General features: G+C 42.3%; 1 protein-coding gene and 2 long non-coding RNA genes across 6 annotated transcripts in view; 1 reads left to right on the forward strand and 2 right to left on the reverse strand.

The window, feature by feature from the left end:
• Positions 1-16,682, forward strand: part of ADTRP (androgen dependent TFPI regulating protein) — a 33,168-nt gene extending 16,486 nt beyond the window's left edge. Inside the window, exons 4-6 of the mRNA XM_071736461.1 lie at positions 4,631-4,746; positions 9,151-9,302; positions 15,799-16,682. Coding sequence (XP_071592562.1) covers positions 4,631-4,746; positions 9,151-9,302; positions 15,799-15,842 — 312 coding nt within the window. The 3' untranslated portion in view covers positions 15,843-16,682. The remainder of the gene's footprint in view (positions 1-4,630; positions 4,747-9,150; positions 9,303-15,798) is intronic.
• The window catches only part of LOC139792715 (uncharacterized), a 55,244-nt gene that overhangs the window by 12,641 nt on the left and 21,836 nt on the right, over positions 1-20,767 (reverse strand). For 3 of the 4 annotated variants that reach the window (XR_011724367.1, XR_011724366.1, XR_011724369.1), the window contains exons 6-7: positions 12,824-13,021; positions 11,500-11,594 (exon numbers count right to left, since the gene is read on the reverse strand). This is a non-coding gene — a long non-coding RNA (uncharacterized lncRNA). Of the gene's footprint in view, positions 1-8,594; positions 8,786-11,499; positions 11,595-12,823; positions 13,022-20,767 lie in introns of all 4 variants that reach the window. The other variant, XR_011724368.1, reaches the window with a different exon arrangement.
• On the reverse strand, positions 16,766-18,967 carry LOC139792716 (uncharacterized). Its single transcript, XR_011724370.1, has 3 exons — positions 17,832-18,967; positions 17,339-17,582; positions 16,766-16,880 (listed from the first exon to the last, which is right to left on the reverse strand). It is a non-coding gene; the product is annotated as an uncharacterized lncRNA (long non-coding RNA).

Genomic DNA, 20,767 nt, shown 5'->3' on the forward strand with positions numbered 1-20,767 from the left:
ATCCCCCCTTCTGAACACTTTCACTGATCTTAGAGGTGGGAGCACCTTTCCAGGGAGTGGGAAGCTTGGCTTCAACCCCCCGTGAATCAGGCAGAGCAGAAATTTAACCTACCTCTTCCAGTAAACTCTTGGGTATTTCCAAAAACAGCCAAATGTTCATCTTTGACAGTGATTTTCAAACTTCTTTTAATTTACAAGTCCCTGAGTATTTTCTCTAACTCCTCCATAAGAGGAAGAGCTTGCCAAAAAAAAAAAAAAAAAAAAAAGACTGGTTAAGCAAATCAGCATACTCTAAATCAACACAGAATAAAAAGAATTGCTGCCAACCACTACCAGTTTCCTACTCATCCCCACTACCAATGCATGTGTTAGAGTAGTGGGCTTCCCCACACCATCCCCAGGTTGTTGCTCCCTGTGACTGTATCATGCTGCCCTCACACAGGTGACATGGTGCCTCCAGCCATCATCCAGTGTGGTGCTGCTCACTCCCATGAGGCAAATAAAAAATTCTAAATGAGTTGCCAAGCTCTGCTTTTTTCTCTCTTCCCCCTCTCCTGTGGGATCCATGTACTGTTAGGCAGCACAAACTGAGATTAGAATATGAACTCATAGAAAAATGAGATGAGATATGAGCTGAGAAAGAGAAGGTGGCTAAGTAAGTGGAGATGTTGGTGGTCTTAGTCATGATAGCTTGCTCCCATCAGAAGAGGGAAGCCTCCCTTTCTCCATCTTCAACCTCTTCTTCTGGACACATGCACTTGCACCTGCTCTAGAGTCTGCACGGTCCTTGGTAGCTGATTAAGCTCACCGAGTCAGAGGAAAACTGATGCTGGGTCAGAGACAGCCACAGGGTACTTGGCAGAATCACACTCAGCCTCTTGCCTAGAGTTTTCTGTAAAGGGCTTGCCCAGTTCCCCCAGATTCTCACTTCCCTGCTTGCACTTGCAACATATTTCCCAGTATAAAGCTAAGTCTCTCTTGAGGAAAATTGAGCCAATAGCCCTTGGTCCTACCTGTGATGGACATGGAGAACTTGCCCATCAAAGTATCAACCTCCCAAGCCTTTGAAACCTCTTTTTCCTTTTCTCTTGTAGATGCAACAACACATTCAGTCATCATATTCAGGGGATGTTTGGTCCTCTGAGCCGGAGGACCATGAGCGTGGGAACAGTGACTTTCCATTTGTGGACACTGAAATTGTGAAGGAGCAGCTCTATCAGCTGACAGTTCAAAAGTCCATGTGCCCAGATGGGATTCATTCCAGAGTACAGAAGGAGCTGGTGGATGTTATGTCAGCTCCCCTCTCAGTCACCTACCAAAGGTCTTGGGAGTCTGGGAGGTCCTTACTAACAAAAATCTAGCCAGTGTCACTCCATTTTACAAGGGCATGAGGGAAGACCCAGGGGCCTACAGACCTAGGAGTCTAACCTTAGCTCCTAGAAAAATGATTGACACGATTATACTTGGTGCTGTTGAAAGGCATTTAAAGAATGAGTCAGTCAGCACATTTATCAGTGATATGGTTGCAGATGCTGAAGGCACCATGAGTGAGTTTGCTGATAATACCCAACTAAGAGGAGCTGTTGGCTCTCCTGAGGAACAGGAGGCCTGGCAGGGGGATCTACACAGACTGGAGCATTGGGCTGGAAGGCACGTTCTGTGAGGAGTGGCTGAGGACACTGGGTTTGTCTTGTTTGGAGAGAAGAAGGCTGAGGGAACAACCTCACTGCTCTCCACAGCTTCCTGAGGAGGGAAAGTAGAGAGGGAGGTGCTGAGCTCTTCTCCCTGGGATCCAGTGACGGGATGTGTGGGAATGGCTCAGAGCTCACGTGGCTCACATCAGTCAGAGGAGATTTGGACCTGACATGAGGAAACATTACTGAAATGGTGGTCAAACCCTGGAACAGGCTTTCTAGAGAGGTGGTCATTGCCCCAAGCCTGTTGGTGGTTTAGAGGCGTTTGGAAAATGCCCTTAATTACATCCCTTAACTTTGTCATCCCTGAATTGGTCAGGCAATTGGACTAGATGTTCATTGTAGGTCCCTTCCAACTCAAATAGACTATACTATTCTAAATTACTCTATTCCTGCTTTGAATGGCTCTGAATGGCTTTGAATGTTCATACTTTCTTACTGTTTGTGCTGTCCTTTTCTGGAGAAGCTCCAAAGTATCTGCATCTGTCAAAATGAGGTGTCCTAAATCAGAGGCAGAGTGCCAGCCAAAACCTCATCAATTCAAGTGGAGCAGAATCAGACTATTCAGAAGACTTCTCAGGTCTTTCCTAAACACATATTACTGTTAAAACCACCCCAGAATGCCACACAAATTTTGTATTAAAGCAGCATCATAATCCTGACTTGTACTTATTTAACATTCAGTCTGAGAACAAAAGCCCCAAACTAAAGAAATATGTACATATAAAATAATCCCCACCTAAAAATGGTTCGGTTCAACAAAGAATTATTTCACCAGATCACTCCTACTAAATCCCTCTTAGGACAGCAATACTACTACTGCTGCAACAACCAGCTTATAGTTGTTAAAAGTGGTTAAATTAATTGACTTGCAAGGGCATTTCATGTATCTCAAAGGAATATCCCAAAGCCCATTGGATGCCAGATGAAAACTGGGACATATATTCACTTTGCATAATGGACAAATGCCCTGCAAAAGCCTGATAGGAAGGACAAAGCACAGGTTCTCTATTATTGCTGTCTTGCATGGGCATTTTTGTTTCATTCAAACTACTGAACATCTTCAGAAAATAAACTTCATAATAATTCTAAAAGCAGCGTAGCACACAGATTTCTGCCTAAGAAATTTTTACAGTGATTTTATATGAAAACAGTGTGCAAAGACATTTTCCTGGTTAAATTATTGCAGGAATCACTGGTACTGATACACCTAGACCTCTGCTGTCAACCAAGCAGGTTGTTGAGCTGAAGAATATCTCTGTGAAACAGAACACAGAAAAATCTCAGTGCCAACAAAGGAGAGGAATTGGAACATCAAATAAATGCTTCCTGCCTTTTTTCTCTGGCTAATATTAATAGAGATGGAAGGGTTCTTTTGGTGGTAGAAAAGCCAGGTATGAATAGCAACCCCTGGGGGTGCACTGGGAGGCCTGAAGGAGGGACATGTAGCTTCCAGTGAGCTCTCACTTGGCTGCACCAGACTAAAATTGATGTCTGCCTCTTGAAGAAATAGGAGAAGCATGTTTTTATGCATGCTGTATGTAGCTCAATGTGCATTTAAAGGATGTAATGTGTCTTTGTGGCAACTTATACTATAAATACACCTCAATATAACTTAACTTCAATGCTGTACTACCACGTCAGATCCTCAGCAGAATTTCTGACAGGTACATTCAAGGTACTAGAACCATTTCCTTTGGACGTGAGGAAAGTTTATACCATACAGGCAGAAGGTTGTGCCTTTCAGGAAAAAAAACAACCAAACAAAAAATTCATTTAGTCATTACTTTTGTATTCTTTTGTGGGTTTTTTTTTCTTTTTTTTTTTTTTTGGGTGGGGACAGTCAGTCTATCTTTCTCTGCTGCCATCTCCCTCTCTCCCCTCCATATTTATGTGTGAATCTCTGCTTAATTGCTAGGAATTTAACCAACTTGTCATCTACAGCTGTGCTATAGTTTTCTCCTGTTACACCTCATTGACTGCTTTTCCTGTGTTTTTACCCAGTGTTCTTTAGACTTTCTGTCCTAGGTATTGCTACTTGAAGTTACTGTTTGTTTGCACAGAGAATATTACAAAGCTCCTAGTGGGGGAAATTTCACCCTCCCCCCCCGAATTATTTTCTGAAAATGCCACAAAACAGCCAACAAGAAAAGGTGCTGGCATCCCAAGAGCCCTGCATTGTCTGTCTAGGTGACAAGCATCCCTCCTGTAGGCAGCTCCCCACCACAAAACAGTCGGTAGCACCACTGCTTACCCTGTGCTGAAAGCCCTCCATGCCCAGACAGTTGTCATCATAAAAGCCCTTGAAACAGATGCTTTTCAATACAATTCAAACTCTGACAAAAAAAAAAAAAAAAAAAAAAAAAGTTACTCCAGCAACCTAACTCCTTACTAACGCTTAGCTGAGATTATTTGAAGTTCCTTCATCCTCTTGAATCACTGCTGATTTAGGCCCTCTGTATGATTACCACCAGATTTTTCAGTTTACAAGAAGTACAATATGTTATATTTGCACTGGAGTAAATAACAAATAACAGCATAAGAAAATGTGAATGCAATTCAGCAACTTTTGTCATCCTCAAACACCAATAAAAATGGAATTAAATAGCTTTTGTACTCTAATGGGAATTACAAAAAATTTATTGCATTATAAAATGTAAGAGGAAAGCTTACCTATCATAAATTAATGCAGATAATTTGAAAGGTGGATTTTGTTCCAGCACTTTTTACAGCATACTAACAAGAAAATTTCCCTGCTTGTTGCTGCAGGGGTACTTCACTATAAAAAAAGAAAGAAAAAAAACCCCAGTATGCAATACCTTCAATATTGTTAAACAATCCTTTGCTCAGGGGCAGGCACTTGAGCTTTGTGATCAGCAATGACAGAAGGCAAGGCACTGTGACTGGTCAGTGATGGGCTCTCTTTTCTCTCCCAGCACACAGCTGTGTTGCCATTTGCTCTCCTGGAAATCCTTGCCACACCACACCGTTACCCAGCCAAGAAGAAGGGATTGATCTTATTAGGATTTGTCGCTTTTCTCTATATCAGTTGGTAAGAACTACATGCTTTAAAACCTTCTCCTCAAGTGATCTACCTTGTGAAACAAGGCCAACTCTGTACTTAAAAGTCCTTTGCCAGGCACGTGGGAGACAGCAATCTGTTCTGTGGAGAAGTCATTTTAACTTCAGCTGAGACCCATGAAAGCTATTTCCAGACATAGGCAGAGCAGGTTTCTTCAAACACAGTGCAGCTCCTGAGACCATACGTGCTATCTCCTCCTTTTCTAGGGCCTCTTATAGAAAAGTGACTAAATCACCATGAACTCAGAAATACTTGGAGTTATTTCTGCTAGGCTGGAGCTCTCCTTTCATTTCTACCAGTACCATCCACTTTACCTCTGCTTGCTGTCTTGCTCCCTGCAAAAACACCAAATCTCAAATGTCTGGGGGTCACAGGAGAGAAGTAAAGGAGGGAACTTGTCCTCATGCAAAGCTTTCTGAGAAGTCACTGGGACTATGGGAGACCCCGTTGCTTCCCATTCCTGCCCACCAGTTCTTATGCTCAGCTAGAGACTACCTTCAGCCTGCTGAACAAAAATCTGAAATAGAAAATCAACTGCACAGGTGAAATACTCCTGTGACTTGAAAGCCATCAGAGTGGCTGTGGAAACAGCAGACTTTGCTGCTACATCACATAACCACGTTCAGAACCACTTACCCTAATCCAGCCCTGAGCCTAATACGATTATGAACACAGCTTCCTAAATTCCTTTTCTATGTTCTGGTTCACCTGGTTGCTTAACACCTGCTTTGTTTTGCTTGCCTTCTGACAGCATTTTGTTTTTTACTGTCTTAGAGACTAGAGAACTCGCCAGGCAAATATTGTAGTCCTATATGCTGTGCTTTCCCCTAAAGCTCCTATCAGCTGAGCAATCTCACCCCTCAGGAGACACAGCTCATGCCCAGACCTGAATCCCCATCAAAGGATGGGGATCAACACATTTGAACCCTCCCAGTACCTTCTTGGACTTGATGGTGCACGGTGCTGCTGGGGTCTTGAGTAGAACATGGTCCCTCAGAGCACTTGTCCCCTTTGTCCCAGGGCCTTGATAACTGAATAAATGACACTAGGATTTCAGTGATGTTGCTTTGTCTCCTCCTGAGGCAGCAAGGAACCTTCCATCTGCTTTCTTTTTGTCTCCTTGTCTCAGTGCCCTGCAGCCACAAACAACAGCTTTCGACTACCAGAAATATTTTTTTAGCCTATGCACTGAAATCAAAACACACGTAAGCATTTTACCACTGGTGCTGCAAGCTGGAAATTTAATAGCCCCATTTGGGCACCTTATGTTTCATAAGCAGAGTCCTTCATAAATGTCTCTCCTTGAACTACCACCACCATCCCTGTTCTTCCCTTTCCATGGAGTTGATGGGCTGAGAAATGACTGAGCCCTGCAAGGCAGCAGTGAGAAACTGAGCTGCCACCCACCAGCCTTGCAGCAGGAACCTCTGAGCAGGGCTTCACTATTGCTTTGAATACCTACACTGTTCAAAAAGAAAAGGTTGCTTTCAGTTGCAGGACACCAGGACTAGGAGAACCTTTAGGCATCTTAGTTAATTTTTGGAAGGACGGATCTTGCGTCTCCTGGCCGCATTAAGTAATGCCTTACTCCTGGTCTCATCACACTGAAATCACTGAGTAAAATACACATTTTAGAGCTAACATTTTAAATCTTAAAAAGGAGGTAAGAATAGATTTTCCTCCCTCATTTCTGTGGTAAAAGATCAGCATAAAATGTATCTTAATCTTCACAATTTTGCATGTGTAAACTACCTTTGTAAGGGAATATAAAGTGTTATAGATTGCACTCTATATACAAAACTAAAATACCAAAAACCCTAAGCCAAGTTAAATCTAGTGACTGCTGACTTTCTTGTAATACATCCATATTCCACCTCTATTAGGAATCAAAATACTTGGCCTTCACTGCATGCTCGTTTTCAGTTCACAACCTTTTTTGGTTTGAATTAGTCTGAATTTGGATTTGGTTTGAATTCAAACCTTTGTGGTTTGAATTAACCACAGTCTCAGGGAGCTCATCTGAGGCCAATATCTTCTTTTTTTCCGTTCTGGATCTTCCCATTTAATAATTCCCTAGAGATTTTTTTTTTTTTTTTTTTTTTTTCACTTCAGTGGATGCAGTGGTCCCATCACCATTCATGGATGGGTACTGAGGGGACAGGATAAATCCCCCAGTTGCATCCAGTTGTACTATGGCAGCACACCACCTCTCCCTGATAACTTTTATATGCTGTTCCCTATCGTATAACAGTCTGGCAACTTTGGTAATATCTAAGGCTGTTATCTCAGTCTTTCCTCTCCATAATTCTGGGCATTGTCTGTATCTGACTTGCTCATGGATATCCAAAGTAAAATCTTGGTAAAAACTGAAATTCGGTAAAATGAAATGAAATCTTTGGAACCTAGCATGTATATTTAATAGATTATTATCCTTGAGAAATGAACAAAATGCATTTGCAAGTTGTGGGGTGCCTTTTATGAAATCCCTAGCAAAAAAAAAAAACAAACAACCCACACTAAAAACTAAAACCTGTCAGCTGTTCTGTGATCGAAATGAGTAAGCTTGGAATGGTATGTATCCAAGATAAATGGTATGCCCTAAGATTAAAAAAAAAACCTGGCAACAGACAGCTCCCATCAAGTCAGAAAGCTTCAAGAAATCCAGTGCTTCTGCATAGGTATTTGCTTACATTAAAAAATATGTGTTAAAGTGCATATCAGCTGGCTGAATTTGATCAAGATGATCTAGTTCCTCACTGTACAAAATACAGTTTTCACTCTGTTTTACTCTTCAAGACACTTTAAGGAAATAGTAGCCCCATGCAGTGATGAGTGCTTGCTGACATTCACATGGGCACCTGTTAGCATCCAGGCTTCAGTATTTCTCCTCAGCCTCTTTGTAGCCTTTTATGCAGATGTTTTGTTTTTAAAATTACTTAACTGTTTTACAGCCAAGTTGGTTCGAGGAAAGGACCTATCTTAAACCATGAAAACAAGTCCCTGCACTTAACATTTCCATCCTCAGCCCACACGCCTCCACAACCAACCCCTTCCATTTATCTATGCCTTTTGTAGAGACTAGCAAAGCTCTCTTCACAGGCAAGATGAAATCCTTCTGTTTCATCCCCTACACCTTCCTTCTCTAACCAGAGAAATGAGAAATCATGTTTTCAGATAATTTTTTGTTTTTCTTAGCACTCTCTGATTCCTCAGTTTTGTGACACAGTTTCAGGCTGGTGGGGCACCCCTTGTCACTTCTCTTTGAGACATGATGCTCTGTGCAAGGTGGCAGGCTGTGGGCCTTCAGAGAGAATGGGATTGCATTCCCATGTTAGAAATTGTGGTGAGAAGCACAGCAAATGCTTCAGATGTGGGTTTGTTTTTTTGTTTTTTCTTTTTTTTTTTTTTTTCTTTTAAAACCATGGATGAAACTCTGGACCCAAAGTGCTATCTCTTGTTAGAACGGCACATGCTCATAATAATTGGAGACCTGCCCCATTTTTTACACTATTTTCATATTCAATGCAAATCTATGTCATTTTATAATAAAAAATTATTTTCCCTGTATTTAATATATAAAGACCATTTTAATGCTAAGCCCAGGCACTTGCTACCAGACACTCTTTCAAGCTGTAAAATAGTATCAGTGAGTTGCTAGCCACTACAAGAAAATTTTTGAGGGAAGTAAAAGGCAGAAAGAGAGGGCCTAAGTAGGAGGGAAGAAGTCGTATAAAGCAAGCATATTCCCTTGCTCTTCCTTCTTTTTCTTTGTTCTGAAAAAAAAGAGCAAAGCAGCTGCACCTCTGTTTCCTACCTACCTGCTCCTCCTCTCCTACTTCTAGGCCAAGAGAAAAGGTGCTGGAGAATTCCCCTTGTCCTCTTGTCTCCTGAAAACTTCTTTCCATTTCCCAAAGTCATGGTGAACAGCAACAGGATAGAGACAGTGAGAAACAGCACTTTGTCTCCACAGCCCCTTGAGGTCTGGATAAAGGCTGAAAAGCTGTGGTAACTAGAGAGCAAACACATATGTGAGAGCTTATTTGAATAACCCTCACTTAAAATAGCCAAGCACACATCCCTGTTTCTGAGCATTTTTGCTATTTTACTGTTACTTTACTGCCATTAATAGCCAGTGTCATCAAGGTGACAGCAGAACACTGTGCATTTCAACCTGCCCTGAAACCCACCTAGTGTAGCAGCAGTTCAAGTGTGCTTCACAGCAAATCTCCCAAATACTGGGATTTATCAACAGCTGAGCTCATTCTCTCTGCATCAAGACTGTTTTGATAACTTGGCCCTTCGGGAGTTAGAAATCATGAAGTAGCTCTTTTCACTAAATGGTCCTAACCAAAGGTGATTTCTCTCCTTGCCCAGGGTCCTGTGGATTTATTCTGTAACAGGAGAGTGGGTATACCCTCTCTTTGCTTTGTTCAGCCCGGCTGGGCTAGCAGCCTTTTTCGCTGGTAGCCTTGGTGTCATCATCTCTTTCTACAACTTCGGGGAGTTCCTCAACCGTATGATATGGGGTAAGTACAAAGTTTGTTTTCATTTCTATCTGTATGGAAAAAAAAAAAAAAAAAAATCAGATCTAAAATGCATTCCTGTGATTGCCTAGGTGGGTGGGGAGAGAAAAGGGGCCCTTGCACCCTGAGGGGAGACATTTGGGTGTGTGACAGAGATTGCCTGCTCCAAACCAGTTACTAACAGAGAACAAACAGGAGCCCTCATCTCAACACAATTCCTTCTCAAACAAGGGTGCAGAGAAGCCACATCTCTGGGGCCATCAGTGCTACACCTGTCCCATGTGGTGTTTGTCAGACCAGGGAATGGCACTGTTTGATGAGGATCTTTAGGAAGGCTTTAGCGTATTCAGCATTACAGCAGCTCCACGAGTAAAACAGCACTTCAGAAAGTTTTGCAAACTGTTGATAACATCTCCCTCCTGCTTTGGTAGTGGTATAACCAGTAGCCATTTCAAGAAAATGAAGGGCAGCTTCAAAGGGGACAGTTAGAAAAGAATTACTTCAGGCAGACACATTCAACAGGTGGAAGAAATTAAAAACTAATGAAGCCATTTTGGGAGTTTTGCATGGGACATTACTGCTGTTGTTCCTATTGTTATTATTTCTTCTGGTTTTCTCTCTCTTTTTTAATTCAAGATTAAGTTTTTGAGGATGAAAGTGTCTCTGTCAGGAAAAAGCGTGTATTTTATTTAGGACAAATGTGTGAACATTTGGAATTTCTTAAACTAGCTTCCCAATGAAAGAAAAAACACTGCAAAAACACCTCTGAAAATAAATAAGACAACCACCCTCTGTTCTCAGGGAACATTTGATGCCTGATCTGTTTTGTGAAGTCTCACATGCCTGTCAAGCCAAAGAGGAGTGTCTGTAGCTAGTCTCTCACCATCCATACTCAGCTACCTAAAAGCAGCAGATTGACTTTCAAATGTGCTGAATAACCAACTACTTCACCGCTTGATACCTTGCAAATAACATGCCTGCTATACATGTCCATGTTTGGAAATTTTGGCTGATTTCTATTCTTGCATAAACATGATACGAGATGAGGACTGCTGGTAAATGAAAACAGATCTGCAGCCCTCCTGCACTCGCTCTGGAGACTTCACAGAAATAGTAACTCTTACAATCAAAGACCACATCATCACCACGAGACAGTATAGGTCTTTGCATGGGATCTGATACCCCATACATTCATCCCTGACTACACATCAGTAATTTCAGGCCTAGAGTGTGCCTGATGCATAAGTTGGAGATAATCAGAATGAAAGAATTTTATTCTCAAGGTGTGATTTGATCAGACAAAAGGTCGTGTCATGCAGATATCAAATTACTGCAAAAATCAGAAGTATTTTGAACAGCTGACTAAATATACTCAATTTAAAAGATGTTAATTTAAGAGATGTGTACAGAAAATAGTGTAAGCTCTCAACTTTATTTTCTGTGTACACAGAAAGACTGAAAAGCACCCCCAGTTGTGATAGCATGACTGTAACCTCAGAGAATGAATATAAACATGGCATACATGACATCCTCCATCGATATTCATTCTTTCAATCCAAGGAGGTCTCCTGTGGTGGGTCTGCCTCATTATGCATACTCAATATTTTTCAAAGGAGCCACAGACTCAAGGCCTTAACAATTGTATGGTATTTTCATCCACATGCAGTATGCTGCTCCCCATGAGTTACAGTTCCCCATGTTTGGGCAAACTCTTGCTGCTTCACATGCATCCTCAGCTCTTCAGCCCTACGACTGGCAGCATTCCCTGGATTTGCTGTATTCCAACAAAAGGAGCTGCAAGCTGCACCCAAGTTGCTAGGAACTCTGCAGTATCTGAGGCTGCAGTTTCACAACAGGGGGGCTTTGGTAGCAGCAACTTCTTGATAAGCTCCTCCTACCACCCCTCATTCTTTTCTTCTCTACCACACACACCTATTTCTCGCATGCAGGGGCTGTTTTCAACTCAGACCATTTTTCTTACCCATTTCCCAGATGTGTCTACCCAAGAGAAGGGCAGGACTTCCTTAAGTTGGTATTGATAACAAGGTCCCAATAAGCACTGAAACATAGCCAGAGGGAAGCTATTCCAAATGAGAGGGTGCCAGAGTCTTAATACATTCCTGACTGAGACAAATCTTTGGCTCAGCACTGCCAGAGTAAAAACAGCTGCAAACTCAATGAAAACACAATTCCAACATACCTCTCACAGCAAAAATGGCTCCATGTACTTTTTCCATCCTTCATCCTGTCTCACCTTCCCGTCACAATAAGGGAGATGATGCAGTTAAAATAACCCTGCAGGAAAAAAGCAACACACAAAGCAAAACAATCTGTGCTGGTGGAGGACAGACCTCTTCCTCTCACTTTGCCCCCTTCTTCTCTCCTCTAAAAGACAGGGTATGGGGAAGGGCTCTTCTGCTTTCTGCTCAGCCCCCCAGAGGCATGGTCTGAGCTACAGAGGAATGGAATTGCCCACTAGGTTCCTAGACACACAGGTGAAAACACCTCCTCCAAAACACCTGTAGCCACCGAGCAATTAGATTTGATGCAGGTGGCATCTGCCAAGTCAGAGAGCCCTGCCTGGGCTACTGCAACTAAGCTTCTCCCCAAAGGGAAAAGCTCTGAGGCAGCAGCTCCTTTTCTTTCTTTTTTTCCCACTTGAAGGAAGAAAGCTTGCTGAGTTTGTGCCCAGATGAGCTGTATTTATTCAAAGGTACAAGAACTGATTAACAAATAGTTCCACATGAGCAGCAATCCTAGTTTCCTTCTGGACTTACATCCTGTGGCAGACTGCAGCCTGCAAATGAAGCTTCTCCCAAAGCATACTGTGCTTCCTATGGGCTCTCTTCCATACTCCTTAACAGCTTCAGGTCACTATTGCTTTTCCTAAAGCCAGCTACATAAATATTCTCTCTTTTTTTCACCCTTAAGGGTATACTCAGTTCCAACTTATTCTGAAGTCTGTGGATGGCATCTTTCAGCTTCAAACAAGTAATTTTTAAAGCTATGCACTGTGCTTGACCAATTAAATGTAGTATCATTTCTGGAAAATCCAGACTGTCAGAAAATAAAAACTTGCTTTTCCTTTTCAGAACAACCAAATGATGGCAGATTTGAGATTTGTTTTATTATTTATAGATAAACTGTTTCATACACCATTGGAGGTTTTAAAAAATGTATTCTCTTCTCATCTGCCTCTCTCTCCCCTTGCTCAGTTGGACTGATGGTAACTAAGGCAACCCAGCTGCACAGCCCGAGAGACACAGAAAATAGTACCAGTAAAGACTTTTCTTTTGTTTTAAATCCCAGAGTTTCTAGCATACTAGACAATGTTGAGCAACACAGAAACTCCAAAGAGGATAATTGGAAACAATGGGCTGATTCTTTAACTCTCATAAATTAACCCCAGCCAAGAATTTATTCAGCGTAGGGTCTGAGTACCAAAAATGAGCTGTGTGATAGCTTCTCCTCCTCCCCATGGGTAGAAAACACTATGCAAGAAACAGATTTCATGTTAGTTTTACCAGTCAAACTAGAACACTCAAACATAAAGCAAGACAGTTTTCCCATTGGGTTTTGCTCCTGGTGAGACAACAAGATCCTTGGGAGAAATTTGGATCAAAGTTTTCCACATCAGACAGAGCAGCACTTCAGGTGAGGTCTCTTCTCTGGCACCAGCATTTGAAGATAGAGCATATTCATTTGTCTTTCATCTAACACACCTGAAAGAAAAACCCAAAACATTCATCAGCTGCTTCATTTCAATACTTTGGCATGCAGGTGAATAGAAGCTACCCAATCCACCAGTGATTTAAATGCCTGCTGAGGGATACTGGACAAACCACCAGTGAGATTTTACAGCCAGAAGGCTGCTGCCAAGTACAGAGAAATGCTCATCCCCACGTGATGGAACGGTCCTTTGGGAGGGAAATGGGGCAGAAAGGCAGCCTGGCTGTTGGAGTGGGCAGGAGCTCCAATAGATCTATGCCTGGATGCTCTCTGTCCTCCAGAAGGGAAAGCTTTGGCCAGCATCTGGCTGAGGAACACAAGGGGGAGCAAAGCCAGAATTAAAGGTACTGTAAAGAAAGGGATAAGGCAGTACAACAAGAATAAAAGCCATTTCTCTCAGGAGAAAGAGGAAATTTATGATGCTGTAATTTCCTTGTGCCCAGTGCACAGATGGATGTGCTCCTCCAGATCTCCTGCAAGCTCTAGAATATTTTTCAAAAGCAGTGCTGAAATGTATTCACCTAAGGCTGAGCTAAAGTTAGATGGCAATGTTCTCTTTAATGTACTTTCCCCCTTCTTTTTGCAGTTCTTGTGCATTAAATCCATTTTCCAGGAACATTTAACATGTTTTAGAAATTGTTTTTCCTGGGTTTTATTTTTGTATTTATGTGCTTGTGAAACCAAGCTCCCTTAATACCCTCTGGTCAGCTACTGGGAAGCCCAGGCTGTGTGATGGCTGCGTGGATATTTTGCAATACAAAGCAATTCTACAATATGATTGAATTCTCAATGCTCTCAATCTCCTCAGCAGCTGCTGAGATCACAGAAACCCCAGGTGGCAAATAAAGGGGTGCAAAGGGCAACTGTGTGGGGTACAAAGTCATTCTACCAATGTACAGGCACTGGCTTAGGAACGGCAGTTGTTGTATCAATGTTAAAATGCTGATGTTCTGCAGGCAGTTACCAGTCCAGACACAGGTGCCAGTACAGTATCCAGGAGGGATTTTAAACTCAATCTCCTTTCCAGAAGATACTTTCATTTGTGCTGTCATGCCTTCAGAAAAACAGAATAAGAGTCCAAGCTATATCTATTTCTTTCAGTGAACAAATCACATTTACATCTACAATTTCACTATATTGCCAGTGATGAATGGAAATCAAATCTAAGACAATTTACAGCCTAGAGTTTGCAAACTAAATAGGCAAATTTACTTTTGCCTCACCCATTCATTCTACTTGTGCCACAAACCTGTGATGGCATATTTATATCCTTCATATTTGTCACTCCCCCGAGCTGCAGTTTACCCCCTCAGGTAGAGGAGTCCAGTTATTTAAAGGCAACCTGTACCATCTGTCACAGGCTGACAAGTTTATCTGATGATCCACTGGAGCAGGAGTGGGTCTGAAGCTCTGGCAGCCCAGGGCTTATGATTCCATCACTGGAGGCCAGACATTAACAGGTGCTTGCTAATAAGCTCTCCCTGGACTAACAGGTTAGTCTTTTTCTTGGTGGAGATTTTTCTCCCTTATCTTAAAAAAATTATTTGGTCACTACAAAAAATACTTACGGCATCAGTTGGGAAGGAAGCAATACCAGGATTTTGTTCCATATCACGCCTATTGCCAAATGCTGTGGAGGCTGGAGATAAATAAAAAACAGCATTTAGTGTTTCAACAGCCTGTGAGGTCTACGGACAAGGAAAGCACCTTTAAAACAGTGTTCCTTGTGAGTAAGTGGTCATCAGCAGTGAAGAAGAGAGACTTGACAGTGCTTCAGGAACAGCGTAGCCAGCAGGTCCAAGGAAGTGATTCTGCCCCTGTACTCAGCGCTGGTGAGGCCACACCTCGAGTCCTGTGTCCAGTTCTGGGCCCCTCAGTTTAGGAAGGATATCGAGGTCCTGGAGCAGGTCCAAAGGAGGGCAACTGGGCTGGTGAAGGGACTCGAGCACAGATCCTATGAGGAGAGGCTGAGAGAGCTGGGGCTGTTCAGCCTGGAGAAGAGGAGGCTCAGGGGAGACCTCATCACTCTCTACAACTCCCTGAAAGGAGGCTGTAGCCAGGGGGGGGTTGGTCTCTTTTCCCAGGCAACTCTCAGCAAGACAAGAGGACACGGTCTCAAGTTGTGCCAGGGGAGGTTTAGGTTGGACATTAGAAAGAATTTCTTTATGGAGAGGGTGATCAGACATTGGAATGGGCTGCCCCGGGAAGTGGTGGATTCTCCGTCCCTGGAGATATTTAAAAAGAGACTGGATGTGGCACTCAGTGCCATGGTCTGGTAACTGCAGTGGTAGTGGATCAAGGGTTGGACTTGATGATCTCTGAGGTCCCTTCCAACCCAGCCAATTCTATGATTCTATATCCAAATATATTTGGTTACTGCCACCCTTGATGGCCTGTGGTAGCATATCTGGTCTCTAGCTGGTGCCTCAGAAAGCTGTGGATCTTTGGTAGGCCCTCTTCCATCCTGGAGTGACACGTGAGGATGTTTCAGATAGCTACAGGATCAATCAATGATTCAATTTTCAGATGAGCTTTAGTTTTAACACTTTTCTCATATTCTTGCACCAAGCTAGGCTTGTTAGATGGCAGATCCTGTTTTACAAGTGGTCCTGGCTGTGCACTCCTCACTACCACTCCTAGACAGGTTCTGTTCTCCAGGGATGTCAGGGCGAGGTTCACATCCTTCTTCCAGTAGTATGCTCAGTATGTGAGAGGACTTCTCTACTGGGCCTTTTCTTCCAATAATTTGTTTTTGTCTGCCTCCAAACAGGAGATTCAATAGTAATACTGGACCACAGGCGGAAAGGCAAATGAATCCTTCTCTTCAAGACAGTCTTGCAATGAATACTGAAGTCATGAAGTAGAGGAAAATAAATGCAGCTGTGATAAATCCTTTCTCCAATGCATTGCAGTCTCTGGTGAAGCCATTATGTCATCAGACATATGGAAAACTGGTGGAAAATATGAAATGTTTGCCTCTTACATGATAACTCCGCAACTGCTATGAATAAGAAAATTGTGTTCATCTGTTTACACAGATTTCTCATCTCTTGCACAATGTACGTGAGGATGTGTCCATGGTTAAAACTTGTTACTGGTAAATGAACTCCCTCACGAGCTTGGCACCACTCTGTAAAAGACCTTAGAATGCAAGCCAGCTCTTGTTTGGATTACCCTTCATCAAGTCTGGAACAAAACAAGAGGAGGGGTTAATTTTAACAGTGCTGTGACTTCCAAGCTAGCTAGATAACAAATTGGGCTAACAAGGACTGTAATTAGGAATGCCTGCTCAAAAAGTTCACTATGAAGACAAGTTCTTCTAACAAGAAACATTCTGGTATATTGATATGCATAATATCTCCCCTCCATTTTAACAGGAAATCTGAATGCAACGCTTTCTTTCTTTTTCTTGGTTTTAGTTAATCTTGCAGCAAAAGTAACTTAATTATACTGACTGTATGATTGCTTTGACAGAAAGCATGTTAATTTAAAGCACTGTTTAACATAAAGCTGCCTGCCATATAATTACACTCCATTCACATGTTTACTAATCTTGCTCAATATAGTTGATTTCTGTTATTAGCCTCAACATCTTGTTAACATCCAAAACACTGGAGATCTGCTTTGCAAACTCCAATAAACAGCCAAAACTGACAGTAGCATAAGTGTTCATTAATGGTCAACATGAAAAAGAAAGATCTTTGCTATTAGCCTTGCATTTAAATGAGGTTTTGAAACTAGCTGCAGTACTTATATGTCTTACTCCATCTTCACTGCCAAAACCCCAAGCTTAAAGCTACTGTGCATGCAGTTCACCAAGGTGTTATTTTCATCTTTTAACTGCTGCTGGAGCTTAGTAAAAAGGAAACACATTTTAAGCTGCCTGTGAGCAATAAAAAAACCTGATTTGTATACATAAGACTGTTCTTCTCACATGTTAAGCACCTGATAAAATTCTAGTCTGAGAAGTTAACTTAATAGGGCTGGACCGTAAACTAAGTTAACTCAATTGAAGTCATGTGCGTGTCCAGTTTTTCCCAGATTATCTAGATAACCCTCTGCAGTTAACTTTGCAAGGGGAATGTAAGCAATTACACCATCACCTCCACCCCCACTCCACCACCCCCTTCTGTTGAAGATAAAGGAGAACATGGAAAGAATTCAGCTGAAAGATGCTGGTCAAAGGAAATATTTTGAAGAGGCAGACAGAAGGAGGGAATTAGGGAAAAGGAGAAAGTTTAGGAGACTCCCTGTACAGGTTTGTTGAAGTGGGGTTTTTGGAGGCCTTTTTTTTGGTGGTGTTTGTTTACCTTTGGGATCTGGTGTGGTGGTTTTTCTGATGGACCTCTGTAATCCAGCAGGACAGAAGATTCACGGAGGGGAGTTGTTTCTTCCTTTGAAAAGGTCTCAGAGGAGGCACTGATATCCATTATGTCCTGCGTGGCTGGACCCCAGCCATGCACTTTGGGAAAGTGATTAGGAATGCCTGTCCACAAAACACAACTTCTAGGACCTTGAGTTTGCTTTGCTCCTTTCTCTGACTCACACAAAGCCCTGCAAGGAGGGAAGTTTACATCAATCACAACCCCCTATTTCCCCTGTTATTTCAAAAAGCCTTTTCTGAGGTACACAGAGTATGGATCTGGCCCTCATAACATTTATACTGGGTTTCTCTTTTCAGTCTGTTTCTCTCATATTCTGAGTAAGCACACAAAGTCAGTCTGAACTGTTTATTTATAGCTGTAGATTTTCATGGCTGTATAAATTAGATGTTATTACTGAATGAGATGCCCGCCCACTCACCCGGCACAGCTGTACAGGAATCCTTTCATGCAGCTCGATGGTACACAGTCTCAATTGGGAGGAAAATGACATGCTCCCAGTCAGACCAAGGGATCACTGCTTGAACCCTCAGGCAAAAAAACAGCAATTAATTTTTTCCACAGTACGATGTGCAGTATGACGACCACAATTACCTAATTCTATTTAGACCTGCCGCTTTTGTCTGGTAGAGAGAAAATTAAGGCTTAAATTCACCAGAGTTAAAAAAACCCAGAGCAAAAAAACCCAAAGCTAGATCCTACCCCTTCACTTCAATTTTTCCAAGCTTAAATAATTTTTCTCTGGGGGGAGCGAAGGAGATGGGGAAACTCAGGGGTAGTAAAATTGGTTGTTACTTGAGACAGAGCACCATCTGAAAACAAGGACCCATCCTATGCACACACACAGAGCTATTTCCAGCAGAAACAGCTGGAAAGCAACATCCACCACGATTAGGAGCTTTCATCTTAGCTCACACCTTTGTGAACAGTTTACTCACACAAAAAGTATAGGCAAGTGCTAATTTATTCCCTTCCCAATTTCCCACACAAATTTCTTGGTTTGGGTGTCTGCCAGAACTTCAGGGTCACAATCTGACCTCAATAACATAACTTAAGTTCATTCCAAGCCTTCAGTGGAACTACTGAGGATTTACTTAGATGGATATGGGGCTGGGATCTGGCATGCAGAAAATATGCATTTACATTCTACCAAAGTGTCTAAAATAGTTGCCCAGGGAGGATGAAATTCAATTTGAGACTTTGTATTCACTTGGCAGAGCACATAATTAAATATTTTGTGCCACAAAATAAACCAGAGAGTCTCAGGGGCATTGGTAGGAAGATGCTTAGAATCAGCCATGAGAGCCAAGCTAAGACCCATTTCCCAGGCAAGTTATTCAGTAAATATTGGAAAAAGTCATTGCGTTCACATATGGATTCATAATGATTTTTGTTAGTATTTAACCTTACCGATTATCTGGTTACCTCAGAGGAAGAGGTTATTGGCTGTGTTAATTCATACAAAAACCTCCAATATCAAGTTCTGTTCTTGAACTAAAGCTGCTTCTTTCAGCTAAGAATTGTTTGTGATTGAGTTAACCATCTGGAAAAAAAACATCATTTAACAAAACAAACACTATTAGGATAGTACCTTGTAACAAGTGGTCAAAAGCTCCAAAGAGAAATTTTTGCCTTTTGAAAGTCTCCAGAGGCTCTACCCTGCAAGAAATTTGATGTTTCTGAAAAGCAAACCAGTGATGTCAATACAGTTTAGATTAACTTCCAGATATTGGTGTTGAAAAACATGGGTTTGTGTGGCCCAATAATAGCACTCAGCTATAGATTTTAATAACAACACCTCATGTTTCAAATGCCACCTTCTACCAAATACTCTTAAAACTTTTAAGCAAGCCTTCAAGCTTTGTTCACCTTGAGATGGTTCTGCCCCTCACTACCCAGACAGCAGCACATGTACAAATAAAGGGCTTTTTTTTAAAACCTGAGACAAACAGAGCTACCTCCTCCAAGTACACAGAGCAATCCAGTTTCATGGTCAGGGATGACTTTATTCCTCAAAAGAAGAGATGGGAGCCTACATATACAAACACATATCTGCTTTTCATTTTGAGATGTGTGTTAAAGTTTCATAGAATCACAGAATCATTTTGTTTGAAAAATACTTTCAAGATCATGAAGTCCAATCATTAATCTAGTACTGCCATGTCCACCACTAGACCACGTCCCTCAGCACCACATCCACTTGTCTTTTAAACACCTCCAGGAATGGTGATTCAACCACATCTCTGGGAAGCCTGTTCCAGTGCTTGATAACCCTTTTGGTAAATACTTTTTTCCTAATATCCACCCTAAAGCTGCCCTGGCACAACTTGAGGCAATTTCCTCTTGTTCTTTTTCTCATTACTTGGGAGAAGAGACCAACTCCCACCTCACTACAACCTCCTTCCAGGTAGCTGTACAGAGGATAAGGTCTCCTGTCAGCCTCCTCTTCTCCAGGCTAAACAACCCTTGGTTCCCTCAGCTTCTCCTCCCAAGACTTGTGCTCTAGACCCTTCACCACCTTCTTTGGCTCTTCTCTGGACTTGCTCCAGAAACCAAAGTCTTCATTGTAATGAGGGGTCCAAACTAGGTGGCTGGTAGAAAACTATTTCAACAAACTGATAAAACTACTTAGCAACAAGGACATTGCCAGATGACAGGTAAAAGACATTTGTCACAGTCTACTAGGAGTTTGTGTGCTACAACACATCACTGCTTCTACCTGTGTTTGGAAACATCAGTTTTTCCTTCTATTGTTTTTCTGCCACATCAGGATCTAATGTTCTGGTAGCAGCATCCTCTGGCTCTGACACAGTGCATGCATGCATGCAGGAAAAGTCCATTCAAAAAGAGTTCAGGCCCCCAGTTCACCAACTGTGTGCTGTGGAGGTGACATTTCCATGGCATAGGCAATGGCCAGCACACCTTCCTGCCTTACCCAGAGGTTTGCAGGGACTTGGCAATGTGCACAGAGAGCCAGCCATATCCTGAGCTGCATCAAAAGAAGTGTGGCCAGCAGGCTGAGGGAGGTGATTCTTCCCTTCTGCTCTGCTGTCATGAGACCCCACCTGCTGTACTGTGTTCAGTTCTGTAGCCCCAGACACAAGGATGTGGAGCTCTTGGAACAAGTCCAGAGGAAATCCATGAAGATGATCAGACACCTGGAGCACCTTTCCTATGAAGACAGACTGAGAGAGTCAGGGTTGTTCAGCCTAGAGGAGAGAAAACTCTGTGGAGACCTCATAGCGGCCTTATAGTATCTGAAGAGGCCTACAGGAAATCCGGGGAGGGACATCTTACAAGAACATATAGTGATAGGACAAGGGGTAATGGATTTAAACTGGAAGAGAGGAGATTTAG

This window comes from Heliangelus exortis, chromosome 2 (genome assembly GCF_036169615.1).
Source record: "Heliangelus exortis chromosome 2, bHelExo1.hap1, whole genome shotgun sequence".
Lineage (NCBI taxonomy): Eukaryota > Metazoa > Chordata > Aves > Apodiformes > Trochilidae > Heliangelus > Heliangelus exortis.